Below are 27,745 nucleotides of genomic sequence, written 5' to 3'. Positions count from 1 at the left end.
GCAGTGTGCTTCTGGGGGGGCCTGGGAGGGCAAAAAAGTGACACATGGAGGGCTTAAGAGCCCAAAATGCCCCCCTCTTTTTTGCAAAAATGGGCCATGTAGGGTGCTTTTGGGGGCCTGGGAGGGCAAAAATACAATGCACGGAGGCCAAAAACTCTTTTTTCTTCTTTTCCTTTTGGAAATTTAGGTGTGATTTCTAATCCTTCGGTACTTCCAACTCTTTGCAACCTTTTGATCACAGCAAGCCAGACCCTCTGGTCTTTCATTGTTTTTCACAGTTTGCCCTAACTCATGATTGTTGTGTTGATGACACTATCTAACTAGTTCATCTTCTGCTGTCCCCTTCTCCCTTTGCCTTCAGTCTTTCCCAACATCAGAGCCTCTTATCATTTGGTGGCCAAAATATTTGACCTTCAGCTTTAGAACCTGTCCTTCTAAAGAACAATCCTTTAGGATTGTCTGATTTGACCTCCTTGCATTCAAAGAGACTCTCAAGAATCTTTAGAGTGTCTTAGTTTTTTACTGTATATTGATATAAAATCATATACCTTATAAAATGTTTTCCCCATCTTTTATGCTCTGAATGGTTGTTTTCATGTACAGTACTTGGTTTTATTTTAAAAATGAAAGTGTTCAGATGAGTGGAAAAATTAAACAAATTTATTGAACTTCCAACTCTACAGTGGCCGGTGGAACATCTGGAAACCACTAGAGATATATTATATATGGGGTTGTTTGTTTAAAATCTCTATTTTTCCTCTTTTGAAAGGGTGAAAGATCTCATGGAGTAGCCGGAAGCCCGAAGGAAACTACAGAGGAAGGTTCTGAAAATGATCCTGGATTGCCTTCAGCCAAAAAGATGCAGGGAGAACGAGGTGGTGGAGCTGCTCTCAAGGAGAATGTGTGTCAGGTAGTAGCCTCCAATATTTGTCCTAAATCAGTAAGTGTAAGGATGGCTTGAAACAATTAGACAACCAGAAACACCCCATGTTCCTCAAGCCTTTATATAATGTTTGTATAGTAACTGTTTTTGTTTGCATTCCTCTTTCCCCCCTAAATACACTTTTTGAAAACAAGACTTATTTGTACTTGCAAACTGCCCAGAATTATAGGAGTGGGCAGATAACAATTTGAAGTTGTGATCATCATTATCATCATCATCATCATCCTTATTGTCATCCTGATCTTTCATTCTTGAAAGTCATTTAGTTGCTTTCAGCTTCCCTTACAAGCTTCTTTCATTGCATGTCAGTGTTTCTAATGTCTTTGCCTGTTCCTTCTCCTCTGTTTCTCCTATATCTGTTACTTTCAACTCCCAGCTGAGTTAAAAACTCCTTATGTATTCATAGTGATTTCCTGCTCCCTTTTTTTCCCTCATGGAATAGTACTTCCACTTCTGTACTCTTTCTGCACTGTCTTTGATCTAAGGATTTTTGTCAATGAGATCGATTTTACTGCTGCTGAGTTGTCCATTATTGAGTAGCTGCATATCTTGGTCTCAGTACGTGGCATCATGCTGTTTCCTGGGATCTCTTCCCCCACTCACACCACCCTGGTGAGCAGGGGTCCCCAAACCTTTTACACAGGGGGCCAGTTCACTGTCCCTCGGACTGTTGGAGGGCCGGACTATAAAAAAAACTATGAACAAATCCCTATGCACACTGCACATACCTTGTTTTAAAGTAAAAAACAAAATGGGAACGTACTATTTAGAGGGTGGAGAAGGTCTGGAATTCATATATGTTTATGTTTTGTTTTTAGTTTTCTTTTGTTGACATCTGATTGGCTATACAAGGTTTTCTTGGCTTATGAAAAATGTATAAAGAAAGAAGGAAGCACTTTGGCATAATGGTTAATAAGTTAGAAATATAATTGGTGTTGCACTTTTTGAAGGAACATTAAGGAAGGAATTTAATTAAAAGAAAATGAATGTAACTGGATGACAAAATTAGAAAAAAAACCTTTTGCAACTTTTTTGATGATTGATATTAGTTACTAACAAAATACCGCATTTTATTCATGGAAAATTAGATGGCACACTGTGTTGTTTGAATGTATGTTCAGAGAAAAATTTTAAAAAATTACCCCCCCCCCAAAAAAATAGTCCTTCCTTCCTCTGTCCCTCCATTTCATTCTTCCTTCCTTCCTTCCTTCCTTCCTTCCTTGTTCCCTCCATTTCTCCTTCTTTCCTTCCTTCCTTCCCTCCTTCTTTCCTCTCCACTTCTCCTTCCTCTCTTTCCCTTTTCTTTCTTTCTCTCTCTCTTTTCCCTGTGCTCTTGTCACTCACTGGCGGGCCGGATAAATGGCCTCAGTGGGCCGCATGTGGCCCACGGGCCGTAGTTTGGGGACCACTGCTGGTGAGTTTCAGTTTAAAGCTTTCCAGAGGAGGGTTGCAAAGCGATTTCCAGAAACTTTCTTCCCCATTTATATGTGGGTCAGCTTTCCCTGAATCCTTTACCTGGGAAGTATCAATTCCATTCCTTACTATCTGCAGGAAAAGATTGTTCACGTCCAGTATTATTATTATTTTCTTACCAGGATATGCAACAGGAAGAGATGAAAAAACACCTGTTTCTTCACTCCCTTCACCCAATCTATCAGTATATCATAGCACCTTGCAGTGTTGTCAAGGCTCTGACAAGTTGTGTCATTTGTTCCTATGTAAATCATTTGGAAGGAATATTTTATAGCAGGTGTAAAAGTAGTCCTCGACATACAAGCATAAGGGAACCTGTCCATCACAGTCATATGTCATGAGGGTCAAAAGGCAGTTCACCCATACTATAAAATACATCCATGTGATTGCAGGATGCTCCAAACTGCTGTAAATGTGGGCTGGTTGCTGGACACTAAAATATTGTCATATGACCCTCAGTGAGACGATGTCATATCTTCAGAATTAGGTCATAAGATCCCTTGGGAGGTTTCTCCTAACTTTGAATGGCCACTAAGGGACCGGTCCATTATTTCTGCTCTTTTAGTAAGCTTTTTCTGGGAGTTTTTCTGATGCTGCAGTTGCAGGTGACTATTGGGTACCATTTGTTGGAGGGGGGATTTTGCCTTCTCTTTCTGCTCAAGATCCCCATGTACAATTGGCGGGCCACTGTGTGACACAGAATGCTGGACTCGATGGGCTTTGGCCCGATTCAGCATGGCTCTTCTTAGGTTCTTATTTCCTGCACCTGATTTAAAAATTCTCAATCTGCCCTGATAACCCAAGTGATAGATAATTTGGCTTTCTCTTTCATATGAGCAGTCAGCTTATATTTATAGCATGTACTCTTCAAGGGGGGAAAACCCCCACCAAATATGACACATCTCCTGCAGGTCATGAGAGCTGGTTCCTCATCATCACTATGTTCCGATAAGCAACAAATAATTTAAACAGTTGGTTTCTTAGTAACTGGCTTCCTTGTATGTTCTATGAAGATGCCCTACCTATACCCGCAGCAAACAGAATTCCAGCTACACCCCAGCATTACTTAGGAAACATTAAGCAAGCAAACACAGGAACACCCAGGAAGCAGCCAGTAGCAGAAACAGCAATCAAATCCCCTGCCTCTAGAGTTTTTCAGCTTTTCCCTTCTCTCTTTTCTGCCTCTTTCCTCCTCTCTGTTGAATTCCTCTGCCTAATAACTGTCTGCTCTTCTTATTCATTTGCTTAGTGACCTCTCTGTTTGGGAACTATAGTGTAAAATGTTTTCTTACTGACCTTATGGTAGATAATAAATGCAAGTAAACACATTTGCCAGGGGAAGGAGGATACTTGAGCTAAATTTTGCCTTGTAGGATGGACTTAAGTTTAACTTTAGAAATAGTCTAAATTGCTTATATTTCTACAAAAGAATCTGGGCCTAGGGGAAGAGCCTTCTCTGTGGTGGCCCTGGTCCTATGGAATCAACTCCCTCCAGAAATGTGTACAGCCCCCGCCCTCCCCACCTTCCTCAAGACTTCAAAGATCTATCTCTGCCGACAGGCTTGGAACCACTAAGTTTAACATTTAGCCCCGTCCGATGAATGAATTTATACGTATGATTGGGTAAATGTGAGTGACTGGTTTTAAGAAATTGGGGTTTTAGGATGTTTTTATTTATTTATTTTATTTATTTTATTTATTTTATTTATTTTATTTATTTATTTTATTTATTTTATTTATTTTATTTATTTATTTTATTTATTTTATTTATTTTATTTATTTTATTTATTTTATTTTATTTATTTATTTTATTTATTTTATTTATTTTATTTATTTTATTTATTTTATTTATTTTATTTTATTTATTTTATTTATTTTATTTATTTTATTTATTTTATTTTATTTATTTATTTTATTTATTTATTTTATTTTATTTATTTATTTTATTTATTTTATTTATTTTATTTATTTTATTTATTTTATTTATTTATTTTATTTATTTTATTTTTTTATTTTATTTTATTATTTTATTTTATTTTATTTTATTTTATTTGTTGCTGCCCCTCTCCGTAGACTCAGGGCGGCTCACAACAACAATAGAACAATTCAAGACAAATCTAATAATTTAAAACATTTAAAAAACCTGTTATTAAAGCAGACATACACAGAAACATACCATACATGAATTGTATAGGCCCAGGGGAGATGTCTCAATTCCCCCATGCCTGACGGCAGATTTAGATTCCTAGATGTTTCGTATTTTTCTTGTGTGAGCCGCCCTGAATCTGAGAAGCAGGGCGGCATAGAAGTCTAATAACAAACAAACAAATATTTAAGAAAAAAGTATTGCTGAATGTTTCCGAATGACGTTCCACCTGTGGTTTTGTTTTATTATTGTACGTACAAAAATAAATACATCTTATGGTGACGTATTGTTCATTTATATGCAGATCTGTGAGAAGCCAGGTGAATTGTTGCTGTGTGAAGCTCAGTGCTGTGGTGCTTTCCACCTGCAGTGCCTCGGGCTCTCAGAAATGCCGAAGGGCAAGTTTATCTGCACTGAGTGTTCCACAGGTACAGTACTTGGGTGGCTGGAAAGAATGGGCTGTTAAGTGGTCCTGCCTGGCAGCCTTCGAAAAAGGGTTGGACCAATTAATGGAAAGCATGGGGAACAATGGGATGGCAAGGTGGCTGCCCCTGAAGAACATCTGCTGGAAGCTACTGAGCTTCCTGGTAAAGTTGGCTGGCCGCTGTGAGAACAGACTGCTGGACTAGATAGTCCAGGAAGTTTAATCCAGCAAAGCGTTGCTTAGGTTCTTATACACTTAGGGAAGTACAGTGGTACCTCATGATACGAACCCCCCATGATACGAACATTTCGAGATACGAACCCGGGGTTCAGAAATTTTTTGCCTCTTACGAACTTTTTTCACCTTACGAACCCACCACAGATCGCAAAATGGTGCTCCGCTGGCCGCCGCCGCCCTGCTGACACCTTTTAAAACAGCCGGGGGGCTTCTCGGCGTTCTCCCGAACCCGGAAGTTCGGGTTCCGGAGGCCGCCGAGAAGCACATGGCTGTTTCAGAAGGTTACAGCTGGGTGGCGCCGCTCGGCAGAGCGCCGTTTTTGCGATCGGCAGCGGCGTTTTCGGCCGATCTAGGGGCTGGAAAGGAGGTGGGGAATCCCAATAGGGAATTCCATGGGCAGAGCTTCCTTCCTGGAGGCTGTTTTAAAAGGTGACAGCCGGGCGGCGGCGCCCAGCAGAGAGCCATTTTGGGATTTTTTTCCCCCCTTGCACGCATTAATCGCTTTTACATTGTTTCCAATGGGAAACATTGTTTCGTGTTACGAACTTTTCGCCTTACGAACCTCCTTCCGGAACCAATTAGGTTCGTAAGACGAGGTATTACTGTATTTGAACCTTGTTGCAAACAAGAGGTTTTCCTATGGGGAACAGATGCCCTTGTGGTCAGCTGATTTGGAATACGTTTGAGCTTTTTTGAGACCTCCTCTCTCGAATGACTACTTAATTATAAATTTTGGAGGTTGTCGCTTCTGTATTTGAATGGCCCCGTCTCTTGTTCTTGATTTCTCCTTTAGGAGTCCACACGTGTTTTGTCTGCAAGAATAGTGGGGAGAATGCAAAGCGCTGTTTACTTCCTCTGTGCGGCAAATACTACCATGAAGAATGTATACAGAAATATCCTCCCACCGTCATGCAGAACAAGGGCTTCCGCTGCTCACTGCATATCTGTATGACATGCCACGCTGCTAATCCAGCTAATATCTCTGCATCTAAAGGTACATACAGGGACTTCTTTATGTAGTCAGTACAGTGATGCCAAAATTTGGAGTAAGATGTGGGTTTTATTTGTAGAAATTTAAAGTCTCTATAGACTTTTTTTTAAATAATTGAAATTTGAATTTTAGTATTTCCCAGCAAAAACTTCAGAAGAGAAGGATTTAGGGGTAGTGATTTCTGACTGTCTCAAAATGGGTGAGCCATGTGGTCGGGCAGTAGGAAAAGCAAGTAGGATGCTTGGCTGCATAGCTAGAGGTATAACAAGCAGGAAGAGAGAGATTGTGATCCCCTTATATAGAGCGCTGGTGAGACCACATTTGGAATACTGTGTTCAGTTCTGGAGACCTCACCTACAAAAAGATATTGACAAAATTGAACGGGTCCAAAGACGGGCTACAAGAATGGTGGAAGGTCTTAAGCATAAAACGTATCAGGAAAGACTTCATGAACTCAATCTGTATAGTCTGGAGGACAGAAGGAAAAGGGGGGACATGATCGAAAAATTTAAATATGTTAAAGGGTTTAATAAGGTTCAGGAGGGAAGTGTTTTTAATAGGAAAGGGAACACAAGAACAAGGGGACACAATCTGAAGTTAGTTGGAGGAAAGATCGAAAGCAACATGAGAAAATATTATTTTACTGAAAGAGTAGTAGATCCTTGGAACAAACTTCCAGTAGACGTGGTTGGTAAATCCACAGTAACTGAATTTAAACATGCCTGGGATAAACATATATCCATTGTAAGATAAAATACAGGAAATAGTATAAGGGCAGACTAGATGGACCATGAGGTCTTTTTCTGCCGTCAGTCTTCTATGTTTCTATGTTTCTATATTAATTTTTAGAAGTGCAATTTAATATATTTCTCTTTAGGTCGCTTGATGCGTTGTGTGCGGTGCCCTGTTGCATATCACTCAAATGATTTCTGCCTTGCTGCTGGGACAGTGATTCTTGCTTCCAACAGTATTATCTGCCCCAATCATTTTACCCCGCGAAGGGGCTGTAGAAACCATGAGCATGTAAACGTCAGCTGGTGTTTTGTTTGCTCAGAAGGTAAAGGCATTGTTTGCTGGATTTGATGCTTTGTCTATGTTTTAATGAAGACTTCTTTGTTGTTGTATTGGAGGACACCTCTGAAGATTTCTGATGGGTGTATCAGAAGAATAAAGCAAAAACATCCTAAATATTATCCCCATGCAAAGTCTGATAAAACTAAACCTAATAGAATAGAATAGAATTCTTTATTAGCCAAGTGTGATTGGATACACAAGGAATTTGTTTTTGTGCATATGGTCTCAGTGTATATGAAATAAAAAATACATTTGTCAACAATCATGAGTTACAACATTTAATATTGTCATGGGGTACAAATAAGCAATCAGGAAACAGTCAATATTAATATAAATCATAAGGATACAAGCAAGATGTTAAAATAAGTTAGGGCTTGATTGATCAGAACCTTCATTTATATATCTGTTAAGTTTTACTCTCCATCTTTTCTGAAAAGTATAGGGAGGATTCCTCCCTGATTCCTTTATTGTCTTATGAACTATTTGTGCTATACAATTAGATAAAAGATGCTGGCTATAGTCTAAAAAACAATCCCAGTCCTGCAATGGCATCTCAACACAAATAGTTGTTGTAGCATTTAAATACCTGCATATTACATTGGCTTTAAAGCATCTAATCAGTAATGGGCTGCTGCCCCCATGGGGGGGGGGTTGTTGTAGTAAATTTATGCACTATTTATTGAATACTTAATAGTTTTTTTATTGTCCTTCTTTCTGTAGTACATTAATATGATCCTTAAATATTTTTAAAATAGGAAATAATTAAATAGTATGTTTTTACCCATAAAAACGCTTTATTTTAATCATTATCTAGAACTGAACTTTTATAGCAATTAAAGAAAACTGAACTATTTGCCTAATCTATTATCATACTGTAGCTTGTGGGTTCAGTACAAAACCTTAAAATGTTACTGTGCTCCTCAACAAATAATGCTGTCTATCATTTGTCCTTTTTGTGGCTATTCAAATAATGTGACTTAATCAACTGAAAAAGAGTCCAAGAATCTATTTGAAAACTTATCTTGGTCGGTAAGCCACTCCCATACAGTCACATGATTTTTAAGCCACTCCTACCCAGTCATATGACCATCAAGCCACATCTGCAGTGTGACAGTAAAACTTTTGGCAGCCCATCACTGCTTCTAATCATAAATCCTATTACTGATAGTAACTTAGTTCTGACGACTATGGTAACCTACCTTTTGTCCTTGTAGGTGGTAGCCTTTTGTGCTGTGAGTCGTGCCCAGCTGCATTCCATCGGGAGTGTCTGAACATTGACATGCCAGAGGGGAGCTGGTATTGTAATGACTGCAAGGCTGGCAAGAAGCCACACTATAAGGAAGTGGTCTGGGCGAAAGCGGGGCGTTACAGGTGAGTGAAAGAAGCAATGAATGACTGATTCTGTCTCAGATATAATTTGAGTCTGTCCACTAAAAGAAGAAATTGCCACCATCTTTATAGTTCACATCGTCCTCAGCTTAACAACAGTGCTTTTAGTGACTGTTCAAAGTTACAACAGCATTGAAAAAAGTTTTCACACTTGAACCATGGCAGCATCCCCATTGTCATGTGATCAAAATTCAAACACTTGGCAGCTGACTCATATTTATGATGGTTGCAGTGTCTGGGGGGGGGGTGTTTACGTGATTTCCTTTTGCGAGCTTCTGATAAGAAAACTCAATGGGGAAGCCAGATTCACTTAACAAACAGGTTACTAATTTGTCAACTGCAGTGATGCACTTAACAATGGAGGGAAGAAAGGCTGTAAAGTGACGCAAAACTAACTTCACTAATTTCTCACTTAACAATAGAAATTGTCGGTTCAGTTCAGGTAGTAAGTCGAGAACTACCTGAAATGGTTAGGTTTAGGTTTAGGTTTATTGGATTTATATGCCGCCCCTCTCCGCAAACTCGGGGCGGCTCACAACAATAATAAAAAAAAAACAGTACAGTACATAATACCAAATCCAATGCCCACCCATCCAGTTACAATTTAAATTAATAATCTCATAAAAACAGTATATATAAAAAACAGGCACACAGTCAATCAATCAACAGAACAACATGGGCAAGGGGGAGGTGTTTTAGTTCCCCCATGCCTGACGGCAAAGGTGGGTCTTAAGGAGTTTACGAAAGGCAGGGAGGGTGGGGGCAATCCTAATCTCAGGGGGGAGCTGGTTCCAGAGGGTCGGGCCCCCCACAGAGAAGGCTCTTCCCCTGGGTCCTGCCAGACGACATGACAATTAAGCTACCTTAATGCTCAGTTTTTCCTATGGAGCCACCATGGAAACAGCAAAGTATCGGCCCGTGGTGCCTCTGCCAGCAAAAATTGGGTCCCATTTTTTGCTGCGGCAACCTCCTGCAACCCCCTGCCAGCAAAAACAGGGCTCCGGAGGGCAGCCTACAACCATCGCAGCAAAAACTGAACTCAGGAGCCTGTTTTCACTGGCAGAGCACTCAGGCCATCATAGACACCCATGCCCCTTCCTGGCCACACACACCCCAGCCCCCCCCAGGTCAAACGCAACCCTCATGTGGCCCTCAATAAAATTGAGTTTGACACCGCGAATGTAAAGCATCTGGTCTTGTCCTGTTGTGACTGAGTTAGCAAAGACGATGCGTATCTGGGAAGAGAAGCTGCAGTAGACACACCTCTTCATTACTTTACCTTGTGTTCTTTATCATCAGGTGGTGGCCCGCTGAGATTTGCCACCCTAGGACCATTCCTATCAACATTCAGAAGATGAAACATGACATTGGTGAATTCCCCGTTCTGTTTTTCGGATCAAATGATTACCTTTGGATTCACCAGGCTCGAGTGTTTCCTTATATGGAAGGAGATGTGAGCAGCAAGGATAAGATGGCAAAGGGCGTGGATGGCATTTATAAGAAAGGTAACTTACTTTAATTCAGTCCAATCTAAGAAAGTCTTTAACTATCATGAAATCAAAAAGTACTTGGCTTATATTGTGATATATGGATTTATTATTTGTGGATCTTGGAGCAAAGGTTAATTAAAACATTGACAATTTGATATTTGCAATTTATCACAATTAATGAATCTGCCTGTGGTAGTAAAAAAAGCAAATTCCATGCTTTGCATGATTAGGAAGGAAATCGAAAATAAGTCGGTAAGTGTTGTGTTGCCTCTGTACAAATCGATGGTGAGACCACACTTGGAGTACTGTGTACAGTTCAAGAAGGATATAATGGAACTGGAAAAGGTGCAAAAATGGCAACAAGAATGATCAAGGAAATGGAGCCCCTCCCTTATGATACCAGGTTGCAACGCCTTGGTCTCTTCAGCCTTGAAAGACAGCGTTTAAGGGGTGATTTGATCAAAGTGAATAAAATCATGCATGGGATAGAAAAGGTGGATAGAGAAAAAATATTTTCTCTATCACACAATACTAGGGGCACTCCCTAAAGCTCATAGGTAAGAAAGTGAGGTCACATAAAGGGAAATATTTCTTCACCCAGAGGGTCATTGGTTTATGGAATTCACTTCCAGAAGAGGTTGTGACAGCTGTCGGCCTTGGTAGCTTCAAGGCAGGATTAGACAAATTCATGGATGCCAAGTGCAAGTGCGAGTCTTCGGAGAGGGGCGGCATACAAATCTAATAAATACAAAGTAGAGTGGAAGCCCTTTTCATGCCCCCAGCTTGTTTTTGCAGGAAAGAGTGGGCACTCGGAAGAGATTGGACGGCAGGCTCCTTTCGAGTGGGCGAATACTGGAGTAATTCAGCTAGGAGGTTACGTAGGGAGACCCATTCAGAGGCACCTGGGTGGGGCGGGTCCCGTCTAATTCGGCTGAGTTTATTTTCTTTCCAGACCAGCTCCAAGCAAGCGGTGCAGGTGGTGGAAGTCTGTGCACTGCTTGCCTCTGGCGTCGAGGGAGGGAAAAAAGCCTCTGGCATGGAGGGAGGGATATCCCAGCCTGCTGTTCATGCTGCCCCCGCCTCTCCACGCCTGGCGGCAGCAGTTATCACACTACCACTTCCCCAGCGGCTGTGGTAAGCCGCACACTGGCCAAAAATGCTCCCTTGAAAGAAGTCTAAGGCACTAACATTTGCCATTGCAAACGGCCATGCTGTACGCTGTGTACAGCATACGAGGCTGGCAGAAGGATGAGGAAAAGCGGTGGCAGACGGTTCGCGCTGGCGAACTTTGGTGCAGGAGGCTTTCCAGGTCCAAAATGGGCATGTGTGGGAAAGCACGCATGCATCACATGTGCAGGGGCAGTCATGTGCACATGTGCAGGTGTGGCACACATTGCATTGTGGGTGAGGGCAAGTGTACAAGTAATATCGTGGGCGCACACAAACACATTTCTGCAACCAGAAAAAGGTTTGCCATCGCTGGTGTGTAGATATGTGTCTATAGACAAGTCTTTAAGGTTTGTCATTGATTTGGGTCTTTAGCCACTGACTGTACAAAGCAAACGTTACACCTTCACTCAGCCTCACTTCCTCCTTGGTTCAGACAGAGCATATACTTCATTTCCCAAACTGCTCTGATCTACATTTCTCATTGCTGATGCTGGAAAGATGAATTTGAGTTGAAGCTTTGCGTAGCTTAGGGCAGTGTTTCCCAACCTTGACAACTTGAAGATATTTGGACTTCAACTCCCAGAATTCCCCAGCCAGCAAATGCTGGCTGGGGAATTCTGGGAGTTGAAGTCCAGATATCTTCAAGTTGCCAAGGTTGGGAAACACTGGCTTAGTGTATGTCATCCTCCTTATTTTGGGGGCCTTTGGCATATTTATTCACATATGATTCTGCATACAAAAATCTTGAAAAATGATCCAGATTGCCAAAAAGGTATATAAAAGTGTCTGTTCAAATGTAATTAAAAAAACAATTCTCGACTTAGCTTTACAGGAAGCTGCTGTACGATTTGAAGAATTAAAGGCACAGAAAGAACTGCGTCAGCTACAAGAAGACAAAAAGAATGATAAGAAGCCTCCACCATACAAACACATTAAGGTCAGAATGCACAACATAACAGATCTGATAATACCTTAAATGTAATTGGGTGGTTAATGAGGTTGATTGTATGTGACTTTTGCAAGCCCGAATTGTATGTTAAGCTTTAGTTTTAATCAGGATTTGCTATCAACTAGTACATATATCTCTTGCTTAGCTTGGATTTAAATTTCTATGTTTCTTAATATCCAACTACGAAAAGTCAATATTGGATATAAATTTAAGCAAGGAAGAAAATTATTGCAGTCTTTGCTATTGTACTGTCAGATGAACCACATGAGCAGATTCCCAAACTTTTTGTCCTATCCCATCGTATGCAAATTAGCTTTTAGCTACACTGAATTGAAGTTGGTGCTAATCTGCAATAAATTTGTATAAGGGAGACTCCTAGTTCAGCAAAGAGAATAATTTTATAGATATATTATTGGAAGGCCAATCCACCTGACAGTCATTATATGGTCACATAGAGCAGTGTTTCCCAACCTTGGCAACTTGAAGACATCTGGACTTCAACTCCCAGAATTCCCCAGCCAGCATTCACTGGCTGAGGAATTCTGGGAGTTAAAGTCCAAATATCTTCAAGTTGCCAAGGTTGGGAAACACTGACATAGAGGAAGTAAAATATGTACTATTCCTTCTGGTAATAAAGTAGCACAAAGTATCCTCTGCAGCTGTAAAAAAAAAAAAAAGTAACTATTCCAACATTGTTTCCTCATCATTTGTGCTGCTAAAAGTTATTTTATACTTCAGTGAACTTCAGTGTACTGCAGCATTGGGTGGTGTTTCCAAAATGTATACTTCCTAAGACAATGGATTCACTTTGAATTGTCTATTTCTGTCTTTGTAGATAAACAGGTCTGTGGGCAAAGTGCAGATCTTCACAGCCGATTTGTCTGAAATACCACACTGCAATTGCAAGCCTACAGATGAAAACCCCTGCGGCTTAGATTCAGAGTGTATTAATCGGTTGCTGCTCTACGAATGTCACCCTGCAGTTTGCTCAGCTGGAGAACGCTGCCAAAACCAGTGTTTCACCAAGAGACAGTATCCAGAAGTCGAAATTGTCCGGACTTTACAACGTGGCTGGGGTTTGCAAGCTAAGAGAGACATTAAAAAGGTACTTTTGCTTTTATTTTACTGTTTCATTATAGTTGTCACATATATAAAAACAAAGAAAAAGCCGGTTTTGTTGTTCTTATAGGCATCATAAAGACATAGTAGAAGTTTTATTTCTCATGGTACTTTTTCTACATAAATAGAGATTAGATTATGCAACAATAGAATCTTAAATTACATCCCTCAAATCAATGTGTGCCAAAAATTATTTATATTGATTGTCTTTCCTTGTCAATTCTTTCTTTTTTCAGTGTCAATTATTTGTCATACAAATTATGATTTAAAAGACCCAAATTATCTACGACAGCTCACTGTTTCCGATACCCATGTTGTTCTATCAAATTACTGCTGAATCTATTCATAATATTCTTAAACTGTGCCATAAATAACATGATCCTAAATTATTGTGTCAGGAAGTAATTGAACAAATGTTGCTTTCAATAGTCAGGTTTTTGTAAGTGTTTAACAGCAGCCCTGAGAAAAGCAGAACATGAAACAGTTTGGTGTCTCCTCAGACTTTTCTCAAAAAAGTAGCTTGGAATATTGACATTAATGAAGAACTTTTTGTTTTCCTAGTTTTGTAATCAGGCACTTACTTGTTCTTCCATTCCTGGGAATTTCAGGGTGAGTTTGTGAATGAATATGTGGGAGAATTGATAGATGAAGAAGAGTGTCGGGCCAGAATCCGCTATGCTCAAGAACATGATATCACCAACTTTTACATGCTGACCTTGGACAAGGTGGGTTAAAAAAATTTATTTGCTGTACATTGAGTGACAGGTGGCTATATAAAACAATTTGGAGCATTTAGCAGAATGTCAAACCTTTGAAAAAACAAATGCTCCTTTAATACGTTTGTATGCACTGTGCTTTCCGAACTGTTCAATTTGTCCACCTTTGTATTTTTTTGAAGTGCTCTACATATAAGTTAGTCTCAGGTTAAAAAGATTACAGCTATTTTTTAAAAGGATATTATTCCATTTGGTGATTTTAGGATCGAATAATTGATGCTGGACCAAAGGGCAATTATGCTCGATTCATGAATCATTGTTGCCAGCCAAATTGTGAGACCCAGAAGTGGTCAGTGAATGGAGATACTCGTGTTGGGCTGTTTGCCCTTGAAAATATTAAGGCAGGTCAGTATGGCTCTTACAAGCTCTCTTTAGAAACATTTGGGGTAGTATTTGGCTTGTATAACATAACTTCCTGAAATTGATTTATTGTATAGCAAGTGGATGTTGTTATAATTTTTACTGTAATGTGATTGGAGAGAAAAAAATAAAAAAAAATTATTTGCCGAGAAGCACTGCAGTCATCCAACTTGACATAACTGGGGCTTGTATGACTGAGCGTAGAGACTCCTAATTCAGGAGAGGCCGCAACTGACGCACAACTCAAAGTAGCACAGACGCTCTTGTTTGGTTGACTTTCCACCTTTCATTTCTTTATTAGATACTGTTCTAAATCCTGTATATTCGCTGGCTGGGGAATTCTGGGAGTTGAAGTCCAGATATCTTCAAGTTGCCAAGGTTGGGAAACACTACTGTATATTATCATCCAGGTGGATCTTACTGATTTCTTTCATTACCAGGGACCGAGCTAACTTTTAACTACAACCTGGAATGTTTGGGGAATGGAAAAACAGTTTGCAAGTGTGGAGCACCAAACTGCAGTGGCTTCCTTGGAGTGCGACCAAAGGTATAACAGTCTATCTTTGGATACATTTCCTTAGATGCAGCTATTAAATTAACCTTACATATACTGGGAGCGAAGGAATTGTTTATAGTGCTGTGGTCCTCTACTATTTGTGTAATTTGCTCCTGCTGATAAAAGTAGCATCCCTGTTGTCTATTCTGCATTATTTAAACAGCCGAGAGTGCAAATTAAAAAGAAAAAGAGCAATTCTTGTATTTCTTGTAGGTGTATACCTACTAATGGATAACCTAGGATTAGAAATCTCATTATGTACAGTGGTACCTCTACCTAAGAACGCCTCTATTTATGAACTTTTCTAGATAAGAACCGGGTGTTCAAGATTTTTTTTGCCTGTTCTCAAGAACCATTTTCCATTTACAAACTTGAGCCTCCGAAACTGTAACTAGAAAAGGCAGGGAGAAGCCTTTGTGGGGCCTCTCCAGGAATCTCCTGGCAGGAAAAAGGGCCAGAAAAGGCAGGGAGAAGCCTCCATGGGGCCTCTCTAGGAATCTCCTGGGAGGAAACAGGGCCAGAAAAGGCAGGGAGAAGCCTCTGTGGGGCCTCTCTAGGCAGGAAACAGGGCTGGAAAAGGTGGGGAGAAGCCTCCATGGGGCTTCTCTAGGAATCTCCTGGGAGGAAACAGGCCCTCCACCCTCCCTATGGTTTCTCCAATCGCACACATTATTTGCTTTTACATTGATCCTTATGGGAAAAATTGCTTCTTCTTATGAACTTTTCTACTTAAGAACCTGATCACGGAATGAATTAAGTAGAGGTACCACTGTACTTTACTTAAATAAATTAAATAAAACTAGTTATACGAAAACAGGGATTTTTTTAATATCATGAAGAATTGCTCACTTCTGCTTTCAGAATCAGCCACCTGCTACAGAAGAGAAATCTAAGAAATGTAAGAGGCGGCACAGGAAGCGCAAATCACAGACAGAAGTCACGAAAGAGCGGGAGGATGAATGCTTCAGTTGTGGAGATGGTGGGCAGTTGGTTTCCTGTAAGAGGCCAGGCTGCCCCAAAGTCTACCATGCTGACTGCCTCAATCTGACTAGGCGACCTGCAGGTCAGTCATGTATTCTCATATTTTATTACTGCAGAAAGTATTTCCAAGATGAAAATTGTAGATGTAGGGAAGACAAAAGAACATGCTGCTACATATTGGCTAAAATTCTGTTGTTTAAAATAAACCTATAAACATAGTTTTCTTTTAAGATGTTCTGTGTTTTTCTTCTCGTAGAAACATCATGTGTTATTGAATCAAAATCTAGGACAAAGTTAGAAAATGAAATTCTTTTCTTCATACATTAAATGCAGTACTAAAAGAAAAAGAAAATCTCTTGAGTGAATTGGAGTCAGTTATCTCTCCTCTACCTTTTTTTCATTAAAGCATTCCACTTTAACGAGCTTTTTAAATGCAAGTTGTTAAATGATTCAGTTACAGCTTCTGTCTGTCTACTTTGATTTTCTTGTAAATGGTTCCTAGAGTTTGTATTAAGTAATGTAATTGGTACCTGAAGCGGCATTTATCATTAGAGTGAACTAGGAACCAAGACAAGATAAAAAGAATTGAGGAAAGAAGCCCAGGGGAACCAGACATGCTTATGAGATGTTAAATAGTAATTAGTTGAAACCCACAGGAAGTTATACTGCCTCTAACTTTTTTTCTTGGGGTGGGAGAATTGGAAAATTTTATGTGTCTAGTTAAATTCTGCCTTCCTTAAATTTCCTTTAGCCAATCTCTAGTCATATAGGGCATAATCTGTTTTTGGGGAAAAGCACATGTGTTCCAATCGAATGCAGTGACTGTGTGTGATTATGTTCCCGTGGAACTCCAGCTCTCTAGTGGCATGGGTCTCCTCCCTGAATTTGAGAGAGGAACAATATACATTTGCAAAGTGTTTCCCCACCCCGTGCTCCCCTCCTTGCAATACTAAGCACAAATAGTTCAGATAAGCAAAGGCATTTTATTAAGGAGGTGTGTGTCTTGATACGGGGACAGAACTAAACAATACCTTTGCTATAAGGCAACAGAAAACAACAAATCAAACAATAAAAGACATTGATTGGGTATCAATGCAATTACAATATGCGTGGCATCTTCTCCTTTCCTATCTGGGTTTGTTTCTTTAGCACTTGCAGCCCTCGAGGATTTCAGAATACAGTGGTACCTCATCTTACGAACGCCTCTTCTAACAAACTTTTCAAGATACGAACCCGGTGTTTAAGATTTTTTTGCCTCTTCTTCCGAACTATTTTCACCTTACGAACCCAAGCAGCTGCTGCTGGGATGAAGGGGTTTCTTTTTTCCCCCTTTTTTGAAGAAAGAAAAGGGAGGGGCAGCTTAGGGGAGGAAAAATTTTGCAGAGAACAATGTGCTTGCAAAGGAACTGAAAGGGTGTCTTTTTAAGAAAGAAAAGGGAGGAGGGAGGGGCAGCTTGGGGGAGGAAATTTTTTGCAGAGAACAACGTGCTTGCAAAGGCACTGAAACTGTGTCTTTTGAAGAAAGAAAAGGGAGGGGCACCCCCCTTGCCTTTCTTCCTTCCCACTCACCCTTTAGCCTAGCCTTGCTTCTTCCACCCGCCCCCTTTAGCTGCTCCTGTTCGCCTCCCTTCTGAAGTTTGGGATTTTCCTGAAGGATTTGCAAGCATTATTTGCTTTTACATTGATTCCTATGGGAAACATTGTTTCGTCTTACGGACTTTTCACCTTACGAACCTCCTCCTGGAACCAATTAAGTTCGTATGATGAGGTACCACTGTACAGTCCTACTCTTAAGTTTCTGCATAGGCTAGTTTTGCGCATCCAAGGAAATGGCTTTGGCTAAAGGAAAAAGAAGATCTACTACACTTCAAAAAGAGGCATGGTTGCCATGTTAAAATGCTAATAGCACCTTAATTAAAAAGCTAAACATAAAGCCTAAAATTCCAGGTAACACTAAGGGCCCCACCCCATTTGTTTCTGATGATACATATTTTTTCTTGTTCTATAGCTGGAGGTTTCTGCAGCTGGAGCCAGAGGGAAGTTGATACACAATAATAGTTACACAACAGTGGAATGAAACCATTGTCTATAATGAATTGGCCTTTGTGGGTTAGATCCTCTGTGGACAATTTAATACGTCTGGCATCTGGAGCTGAATTTAGCAATTTTCCCCGAACAGCTTTCAGCAGTCAGGGTTTTCCTTGCGTCTTGATTTCAGGGACTTTCAGAAACTGCCATCACTCATTTCGGTCGTGCTTCTCCCCCCTTGCTGCAGGAAAGTGGGAGTGTCCTTGGCATCAGTGTGACGTGTGTAGCAAAGACTCAGCCTCCTTCTGCGAGATGTGTCCGCGATCATTCTGCAAGCAGCACCGGGAAGGCATGCTGTTCATCTCCAAACTGGACGGGCGCCTGTCATGCACAGAACACGACCCTTGTGGACCTAACCCTCTAGAGCCAGGAGAGATTCGTGAGTATGCGCCTTCCACAGAGTCGGCAGATGGCTGCCAAAACACTCAGCCATCAGACCAGCAGCCTGCAGCTACAGGCCCGAAATCTCAGTCCTCAGAGAGGCTTCCTCTGACGGTGTCTCTGAGGCTGCAATCCTCAGATAAACCTCCTTCCTCTTCAATGGCTCTGAGGCGACAGTCCTCAGAGAAGCCGCCTTCCTCGGTGGCCCTGAAGCTACAGCCCTCAGATAAACCACCCTCTACAATGGCACTGCGGCTTCAACCGGCAGACAAACTGCCCTCCGCCCTGGCCCTGAGTTTAAAGCCCTCGGACAAATTGCCCTCCACCCTGGCCTTGAGGTTCAAGCCTTCAGACAAACTATCCTCTGCCCTGGCCCTTAGACTGCAGTCGTCAGACAAGCCGCTTTCGGCAGTGGCTCTTAGGTTACACCCCTCAGAGAAGTCAGCACCCTCGGTGGCCCTCAGGCTGCGGGCCTCAGAAAAGGTAGCTTCCCCCGGGGCCCGGAAGGGGCAACCCCCTGAGAAGCTGTCCCCCGCCATAGATCAGGAGGAGCAGTCCTCTGTTGCCACTGAGGAAAAGCCACCTGGATCTGAGGCAACAGCTGACTGCTCAGCCCTAGAGGCACCCAGGAATCTAGACCCATCACAGGTGGGTGCTTCCCAGCCCATGTTGCTAGATAAGAGCCCCACCACCCCACCGCCCCATGGGCAGGTAGTGGACAGAGCTGCAGAACCTGACTCTGAGCCGCAGGGCAGGGCCATTTCTGTGGAGCAGCTGCCTCAGCCTTCAGGGACAGGGGCCCCTTCACTGACCCGGAAAGCAAAGCCACCCGCCAGACCTGTCACCCCAGTAGCCCTGAGGTCTAAGTCGTCAGAGAAGCTAGTCGCTCCGACTGGCTCACCGCCTCAGACGCCCAGCAGGCTGCCTACCCCTGTGGACGTTCGGCCTGTGCCATCTGACAAGCCTTCTACCGCCACGGGGCTGAGGCCTCAGCTCTCAGACAGGCGCCTTGCCCCACTAAACCCCAGGCCTTTGCTTTCAGAGAAAGCACTGCGGCCAGTCGACCAGAATGCTCAACCCAAAGAAAAAGGCGTTGTGACTGTGGAGCAGAACCCTCAGCCGAAAGAACGGACATCTGTATCTGGCGAGCAGTCTTGTCGGCCAACGGGGAAATGTCCACCCTTCCCAGGGCAAACCTCCTGTCCACTAGAGAACTTACAAATGCATGAAAAGACCTCTTGGCTTAGTGCAAAAGGGCTGCCATCCATGGAGCAATCTTTTTGGACAGCTGAGAAACTGCAGTCTCCTGAGCACAGTCTCTGTCCAGGCCAAGAAGCAATAGTTGCACCCTCCACGGAGCAGACATTTTGGTCAACAGAGAGATTGTCTGCATTTGAACCACCCCCTTGGCCTGGAAGGGAAGCTCCACTACCTTCTGGGCAAACCTCATGGCTGACCAGAAACATTCAGACATTGGAGCAGACCTCTTGGCTCTCTGGGAAAAAACAAACGCCTGTGGGGCAGGGCATCTTGCCTTTGTCTGAGCAAAATGTGGTGCTAGGACTGGACCAGGACTCCCCTGGCCACGAACCTCCTGAGTCTAAACCCAAGTGAAGCCAGTTTGAGGCCAGGCGGGTCACCTCTTTGTTTTGATTGGTTTTTTAATTGTATGGGAAAGGATTGTTTTTGTTCGTTGTTTTCTTTTTAATTCATTTCCCCAGTTTCTTAACCTCCAGCAACACCCTGCTCAAGCTATACAGACGTATTTTAACTAAATCTCTAGGATGCCCAACCAAGAGGCAAGAATGTAGGTGGGCTTTACCTTCATTTCGCAGACGATACTGCTGAAATAAAGGCATCCACTGGGGATAAAATATTTAATTCCATTAACGAGTTTACTAATTTTCTGAGTCTGGATCTGGGAACAGACTTGGATTCCTAGATTATTCCCATGTAGCTCCCAAGAAATAGTTTGTTATCATTAACAAACTTCCATACTGGCCTGTCATATTTCCAAAATATTTAACGAACGAAGCTAGATATTGAGGGCAAACCAGGATATACAGCAGGTTTTTAGTCCTTGATTTTCATTCCTTGCAGTCTAACTGCTGTCAGGGTGGACTTTGTCAAATGCAGGTGCTTTTAAAAAAATACTTGAAGTTAGTTGAGGACCGCAGAACTGCAAAACAGAAGAACTTGTGCCTCAATGAACCTAGGTCTTACAGCAGGAATATTCAGAAATACTATCTGGTAGATTCTTTGGGAGTTAAGACCTTTAGTACGATGGCACTAGAGCTCCCACTTCAACAGAATTTTGACCACTAAACACACGAGCAGGTTAGAAAAATAAGTACGTGATTTATTTTTAAATAGCTTTTTAATGCAGCATTGCTGTGTTGAATTCACTTTTGTTTTTACAGTTTGTTCACCAAAGACATCTTTTAGTCAAACTGATAGTCAGTGTGGACAAATACAAACTGATTTTACTCTTTTCCATGGCAAATCTGCTTAAAAATAATGTTTGCATTATGTATGGGTGTATTTCTAAATTATAAGCTAATTCAGAAAACTAAACAGTTGATGACCTATATGAGAATAAATGTTCAAGATGAAAAGTGAATAGTACTATTCTGATTAGTATCTAGCTTACACTCCCCACCTATAGAAAATTGTCTTGAATTTTGTGGGGCAGTCCTAAAGTGTCCTGTTGTTTAAAAAAGAGAGATAGCTAATTTTATAGTTCTCACACTGGAACATGAAGAGCTCTAGCACTTGCCTGAGATTCTCGTTCTTTTTTCTTTATTTTCCAGTTAACGCAACATTTTAGTCCCGACTGGTTGCTAGGTTGGTAATACTGTCTTTCCATTAAGGAGAAGCATTTAGTATTACTTAAAGAGGCAGATATATATTATCTGCACCACAGAAATATAGCTTGCGATGGTACTGATGGTGGTTTCTTTAAACTGTAGCTGGGGAATCAAATAAATTATTACTTCACCATGTACATGGCGATACTATTCACTCTGCAGGGCCTTCACCTATCTAGTATATGGCTTCCATTACATCCAACAAAATCAGCAAAACTATTTGACCATTTTTAGATTGTCACCTTATTCTATTTGGCTGGGCATCTGAACTCTCACAGACTTTTAAGCTCCAGTTTGAAGGGGAACCTTTTGAATAGCTCCCATTTGGTCCTCTTTAGATGTTCACAGGAACTCTGTCCCAATCTAGATCCTCTCATCTCGGAATAGTTAACTCTGGGGAAATCAGGGCCTGTAGGCAATCGTCAATGTTGCAGTGGCAGTTCAAGTTCAGATCCATTACTTTTTTTTTTCAATGTTGGCTTTCCACAATGACAATATCAGCTCTCGGCACTACGAAATATTCTCTACCTGGTTATTGCATCTCATCCTCTTCTCTGATTCATTTCATTCTCTCCAAGTACAGCTAATGACTTTGTAAAAAAAAAAAAAAAGCATTATGACTAAATAGAACCTTAGTGCTTAAAGTTGGTTTTCCTTGAACACCTGCAGGCCGAGCGCTGCTAATTGCTGAAAATGGCGAAATACAAACACCTTTTGTTTCTGCGTGACTCCTGCACAAAAGGAAACAGGACAGTTCTTCTGAATGAGGCAGATACAAGAAACCAAGGGCATTTTACAAAAAAAAAAACTTTTTAAAATGAAAAGACCCACCTTTTTGAACAATCAAGCAAGTCAAGCCAATCACGAGGCTCAGCATTTTAAACATTTCTCACGTGGAAACAAAACGAGGCTCTAAATTTCACCATGTCTCTAGGCCTTCCCGTGAACTGGACTTTTATCATGTAGATTGTGTGTTTTTAGGGCTTCCTTTGTGCCAGCCCCCGCCCTCCCTTCACAGCTGTACTTGTAAGAAGAGAGATATCTGCACTGCTTTATCCAACTTGGTTCTTGCAATGTCATGTGTTTTAACTAGGTATTTGTTTCATGGGGGAAAAAAAATAAACTGTGAATATTTTTGGTGGAGGCTATTTTAAATCTTTAAAACTCAGAATTTTTATTTTGAATTCTTTTGCTCAGATTCCTAGGAATCATGTAGGTGACTGTAAGAACTGGGATTTATGTAGCAGCACATTCTGAATCTTTGGCTAGGAACTCATGATTGAACCAATTTAAACTTTTCAGATGGTATCTCAAAACAATTGCCCAGTGACGTATTTAATATTACGCCTTTCCTCTTTTCAGTCTCCTTAAGCTAAACTTGTTTAAAGTACAAAGCTGTTAATTGAACTAAGCAATGAAATAGAAAACATTGCAAAAGTAAAGCTGGAGCAACTTGAATAATTTATCAAACCCAACAGAGCTCTCAAAGTCCAGAGGTTAATGTCCAGTTCATTAAGCTGTTCATTAAAGAAACTACAAGGTGTAACTTCAGGAAAATGAAGCACAAGGCGGAATCACCACACAGGTCTCAGTTAGCATAAAGTAAGGAGTTGCAGTCTCTATAACCAGATGACCACATGAGGCAGAACATTCTTCATTAGAAGGAACATTGGTCAAATAGGGAATGCCATCACTCCAAAAGAAAAAAGCAAATAAGGGTTGGAGAACATGATTGATAAGAGTTGAATTTCCAGGGGCTAAAATAGTCTTGAATTTAAAGTTGTTTGGGCATATTTACTCTAATGTTGAGTAGTGGTATTTAGCTGGAATTGTGGGCAAAGTGATGCACCTATGTGCAAACCTTTGACTTTGCTATCATGTTTATTTTAGACATAAAAAGAGATGGTTTATAATTAAGAGTCTGGTCTAGGGTTGTGCAATTTTGGTAGATGGAGATCTGAGATTGTATTTTGCCTTTGGAAAATGGGCTAAGAAGGCACATTCAAAAAATTAAACAGATTGGGGAATTGAGAAAAATCTGGGCTAGAATTTAATGTAAATACATACATACATACATGCTGTCTGCGTTATACAGTTTGGGTGACTGTATAGAACTGTACAGGTTACAAATTGTGCTCCTCCTTTTTCGAGACATTTTATCTAAGCTTTTGAAAAGGGGGAAGTGAAACTTAAAGCCTGCAGGTGCCTAGATCTGTTCAAAAACTCATGTTAAAACGTTTATTTTTAATATATAGGCTACTTGTGGGAAGTGTACAGTGTAAAACTAAATTGAGGGCACTCCTTGGTCAGTCTTGTAATAGTTACAAGTTAAACATAATTTTATTACCCAGAGTCTTGAATGGGGCTTGTTGAAACAATAGGTTAGGTTAGGTTAGGTTTATTGGATTTATATGCCGCCCCTCTCCGCAAACTGTACATGATCATGATAATATTGAAGTATATGGAGAATTCTGGCCAGTACGATTCAGTAATGTGCTGCTAATCATTCCATATTTCATGCTACTTTGTATCAGTTTTCTGCATTTTCCTGCAGATGGTAAATCGACTGCAAGTCCTTTCATTTAGGATGTATAATTTCAAAATGTGGGCGTATTTTTAATTAAAAATGGGATTTTAGAATTATATGTAATATTCTGCAGCATTCATATGCTTATGTTCAATTTTAAAAAAGATCTTTCCTCCAAATACACATAATTATTAACAAGCTACATAAAAAGAAATTATCACCCCTTGTAATATATGAGATTTTACAGTGTGGTTGAATTCCTTGGCATGTACAAAGCTGTTGAAAATACTTACGAGGGCCATTTAAGAACATTGCATTACAGGAATTGAGATAACATTCACATCCAAGGTCAAGATGTATTAGTGTATTTAAAATATTGACAGAAAATTACACTAAATAATTGGCACATTTCTGTCTCTTCTAGATTTGCAATTGTTAGTACATTCAAGATGGTAGGGATCAATTTGTATGTGACAGCCACTTGAATGCACTAGTCCTTTTGGTCTCTGGGTCGTTGTATGCTTTGTGCTTCTGCCGAGCAACACCTTGAAAAGTTATAGAAAGTGCAGCTCAAATTCATCCTGCACTCTTGACTAGAATAAATCCCTGACGCTCTGCATTCTGTTCATCACCAGTTAAGCCAGATTACAGAGCATGCCCTTTTGGATATAAACTTGAAAACCCCTTGAGGCAGAAGGATATTCCAGTGGTCATTTTTGGATAATGTACTTTATGATAGGACGGTTTTACATTTGCTAGGTCTAGGTCTGTCATTATCTGAAGAGGGATACTTTTGTCAAAACTTAAGAGTCTATCCTGGCATGTGGTCAAAAGTATTTATAGAGAACCTTATTTACATTTGAGGGCTCAAAAGAAAAGTAAAATTGATTTGGGGGCAGGATGGGGAAAGAGGATCTTGTGTTTATCTGTTGCAGCAAATTCCTTGCAGCATTTTAGAGACTAACAAATTTATGTCATACTGTAAGTTTGGGGATTGCAGTTCTTAAAACAGCTGCAGAACTATTGTTCATAATTTTGGCCATTTATAAGAGTGAAGCTTTTTTAAAAAACATAGGTTGTCTTTATGAAACCAAAACAAAAATGAGTCAAATAAAGTAACTGGCACTTAGGTATGCTAATATGATGGAGGGGGAAAAATTATTTCTCCAAGCAATATGCATTGTTTCATTCTCAGGCATGTTGGTTATTGATTGTGGAAGGAGCATCAGTGGGGATTATGGCTAAGAGCTGTTTGCAGAAGATAGGCTGCCATATCGCTCCAGTGTTTAATTTTACCTGCATGGATGATGAAAAGGAGTCAACAAAGCATATACCTGTATTAGTGAAAAAATCAGCCCAATGTGGCTATGCCGAGCTGTCCAATTCTACAGAGCTGGCTGCCAGAAGAAATTTTTGGAATAGCTACATTGGAAGAAGAGAAAGTGTCTTTGGATTATTAATTTCATTTTGCTTCCCATACCTAGTTGACTGTATGTGAAATTTATAATTGGGGGAGGGGGGGAAGGTTGCCCTACCCAGGCGTTCCCAAAATATGTACTGTAATTCTTTGTATATAAAAGAACGTAATTACTGTAAAGTTTAACTTTACTCTTATCTGTGTGCATTGTCTCATTAAGGTCTGTCAGAGCATTAAAATCTACTTTAAAGGAAAGCTACTTTTACAGCAGTTTCCCTATCCAAACAGCGCTTAGCTTCCAAGACAGCACAGTGGTGTCTGTCTGCCATTCGGACAAAGTGGAGTCATGCTTATTTCTGGTGACTTATTAAAACTGTCCCGACTAAATTATTAAAAACTGGGGAAAGTGTGCTGCCAAATTAAAATGTGATTTTTACTGGATCCTCAACGTGGCATTTTAACTTCTATCTTACTATAGCTAGAAACTTAGATAAGTTTCCTGTGAGCTTATTGGTAGCGAAGTATGGAAAGTGTATTCTACTTTCCCAAATGAAAAGCTGCATTTGTCTGCTCATTTTAAAGATAGCAGCTAAAAAATGATGGCTCCTCTGTCCTACTGCTTCTTGGCAGGTGCATCTACATACCAAAAGGATACCTTGTTCCAGCTAAGCAAGAATACAGGAAAACTCCCATTTGCTTATTCACCATCCTGAATTGATGGAGCCTCTGTCTGTCTATCATTGACCAAAACAACATGCGGCTTTCTCTTTAGTGTCTTAGTAAAAGGTTTGGTCCTACAGTGGTACCTCATGATACGAACCCCTCATCTTACGAACAACCCGAGATACAAACCCAGGGTTCAGAAATTTTTTGCCTCTTCTTACGAACTTTTTCCTTCTTATGAATCCGCCGCCGCTGAGAAGCCCCGCCGCCTGGCTGTCACCTTTTGAAATAGCCGGGGGGCTTCTCAGCGTCCTCCTGAACCCGAACACCAAACCCGAACTTCCGGGTTCGGCGTTCGGGAGGCCGCCGAGAAGCCCCCCGGCTGTTTCAAAAGACGATAGCTGGGCGGCGGGGCTTCTTGGCGGCCTCCCGAACGCCGAACCCGGACGTTTGGGTTTGGCGTTCGGGTTCAGGAGGATGCTGAGAAGCCCCCCGGCTGTTTCAAAAGGTGACAGCCGGGCAGCGGGGGTTTTTTTCGTTGCACGGATTAATTGATTTTACATTGTTTCCTATGGGAAACAATGTTTCGTCTTACGAACCAATTAGGTTCATAAGACGAGGTATTACTGTATTTTTAAAAGTCCAAAGGTAGAAAAACTATTTTGCAGCAACAAATTAACAAGTAATAAAGTGTAAATGTACTGTACGCCTTACTACTTCTAGTGTTTATAAAAGAAAACATGAACTATCCCTGTCAGGAAAGGAAAAGCACTTTTATGATTACATCTGTGATCTTACTCTATAACCTTCTGGCGTTCTCTAGCTGCCTTATTACACCAGACTGTAACTGCATTGGAACTACAGTATTCTAATACAGTGATACCTCGTCTTACGAACCCCTCGTCATACGAAGTTTTCGAGATACGAGCCCGGGATTTAAGATTTTTTTTGCCTCCAGACTTCCGTTGCCAGCCAAAGCCCCGTTTTCGCTCTGGTGGGATTCCCCTGAGGCTCCCTTCCATGGGAAACCCCACCTCCGGATTTTGCAATGCTTCAGGGGAATCCCAGCAGGGGAATCCCACCAGCGCGAAAATGGCAACCGAAGTCCAGAGGTGGAAATCGCAATATCGCAAATGCTGCGATTTTGCTGAGGCTTCCCTCGCTGGGAAACCCCACCTCCAGACTTCCGTTGCCAGCGAAGCGCCCGTTTTTGCGGTGCTGGGATTTCCCTGCTGGGATTCCCCTGCAGCATCACAAAAACGCAGACGTGGAGGTGGGGTTTCCCATTGAGGGGAGCCTCAAGGGAATCCCACCAGCATGAAAACGGGGCTTCGGCTGGCAAAAGGGGTGAATTTTGGGCTTGCACGCATTAATCGCTTTTCCATTGATTCCTGTGGGAAACATTGTTTCGTCTTACAAACTTTTCACCTTACGGACCTCGTCCTGGAACCAATTAAGTTCGTACAACAAGGCATCACTGTACTATCTATGCAGTTCTACTCAGTGTGCAAGATTTAGAAACAAAGTCCTTTCATAGTATTGGGCCTTATTTTATATGTATCCTTGTGTTAAATTGCTTTGGCCAACTGTGATTAAGCTATCTCAATAGAAACCTGTTTGAAAGAAGGGTTCTTTCTGTTGCTACACTGACAGCCACTGATTGGCGGAAAGTAGTGGTCATCAGTAGAATCACTCTAAGATGGCTTTCAGGTAAGGTTTCCTCA

General features: G+C 41.1%; 1 protein-coding gene across 9 annotated transcripts in view; it reads left to right on the top strand.

Moving 5' to 3' along the window:
* Nucleotides 1-25,613, top strand: part of NSD1 (nuclear receptor binding SET domain protein 1) — a 77,717-nt gene extending 52,104 nt beyond the window's left edge. For 6 of the 9 annotated variants that reach the window (XM_070738918.1, XM_070738915.1, XM_070738919.1 and 3 more), the window contains exons 11-23: nucleotides 770-910; nucleotides 4,867-4,990; nucleotides 6,017-6,217; nucleotides 7,092-7,271; nucleotides 8,503-8,659; nucleotides 9,977-10,182; nucleotides 12,162-12,274; nucleotides 13,122-13,391; nucleotides 14,014-14,130; nucleotides 14,385-14,526; nucleotides 14,982-15,088; nucleotides 15,959-16,160; nucleotides 18,354-22,557. In XM_070738918.1, the coding sequence (XP_070595019.1) occupies nucleotides 770-910; nucleotides 4,867-4,990; nucleotides 6,017-6,217; nucleotides 7,092-7,271; nucleotides 8,503-8,659; nucleotides 9,977-10,182; nucleotides 12,162-12,274; nucleotides 13,122-13,391; nucleotides 14,014-14,130; nucleotides 14,385-14,526; nucleotides 14,982-15,088; nucleotides 15,959-16,160; nucleotides 18,354-20,161 (3,768 nt within the window). In that variant the 3' untranslated portion in view covers nucleotides 20,162-22,557. Of the gene's footprint in view, nucleotides 1-769; nucleotides 911-4,866; nucleotides 4,991-6,016; nucleotides 6,218-7,091; nucleotides 7,272-8,502; nucleotides 8,660-9,976; nucleotides 10,183-12,161; nucleotides 12,275-13,121; nucleotides 13,392-14,013; nucleotides 14,131-14,384; nucleotides 14,527-14,981; nucleotides 15,089-15,958; nucleotides 16,161-18,353 lie in introns of all 9 variants that reach the window. The other 3 variants (XM_070738923.1, XM_070738922.1, XM_070738921.1) reach the window with 2 other exon arrangements.
* The last annotated feature ends 2,132 nt before the right edge of the window (nucleotides 25,614-27,745 follow it).

This window comes from Erythrolamprus reginae, chromosome 2 (genome assembly GCF_031021105.1).
Source record: "Erythrolamprus reginae isolate rEryReg1 chromosome 2, rEryReg1.hap1, whole genome shotgun sequence".
NCBI lineage: Eukaryota > Metazoa > Chordata > Lepidosauria > Squamata > Dipsadidae > Erythrolamprus > Erythrolamprus reginae.
This window is presented reverse-complemented; position numbering and strand designations above follow the sequence as displayed.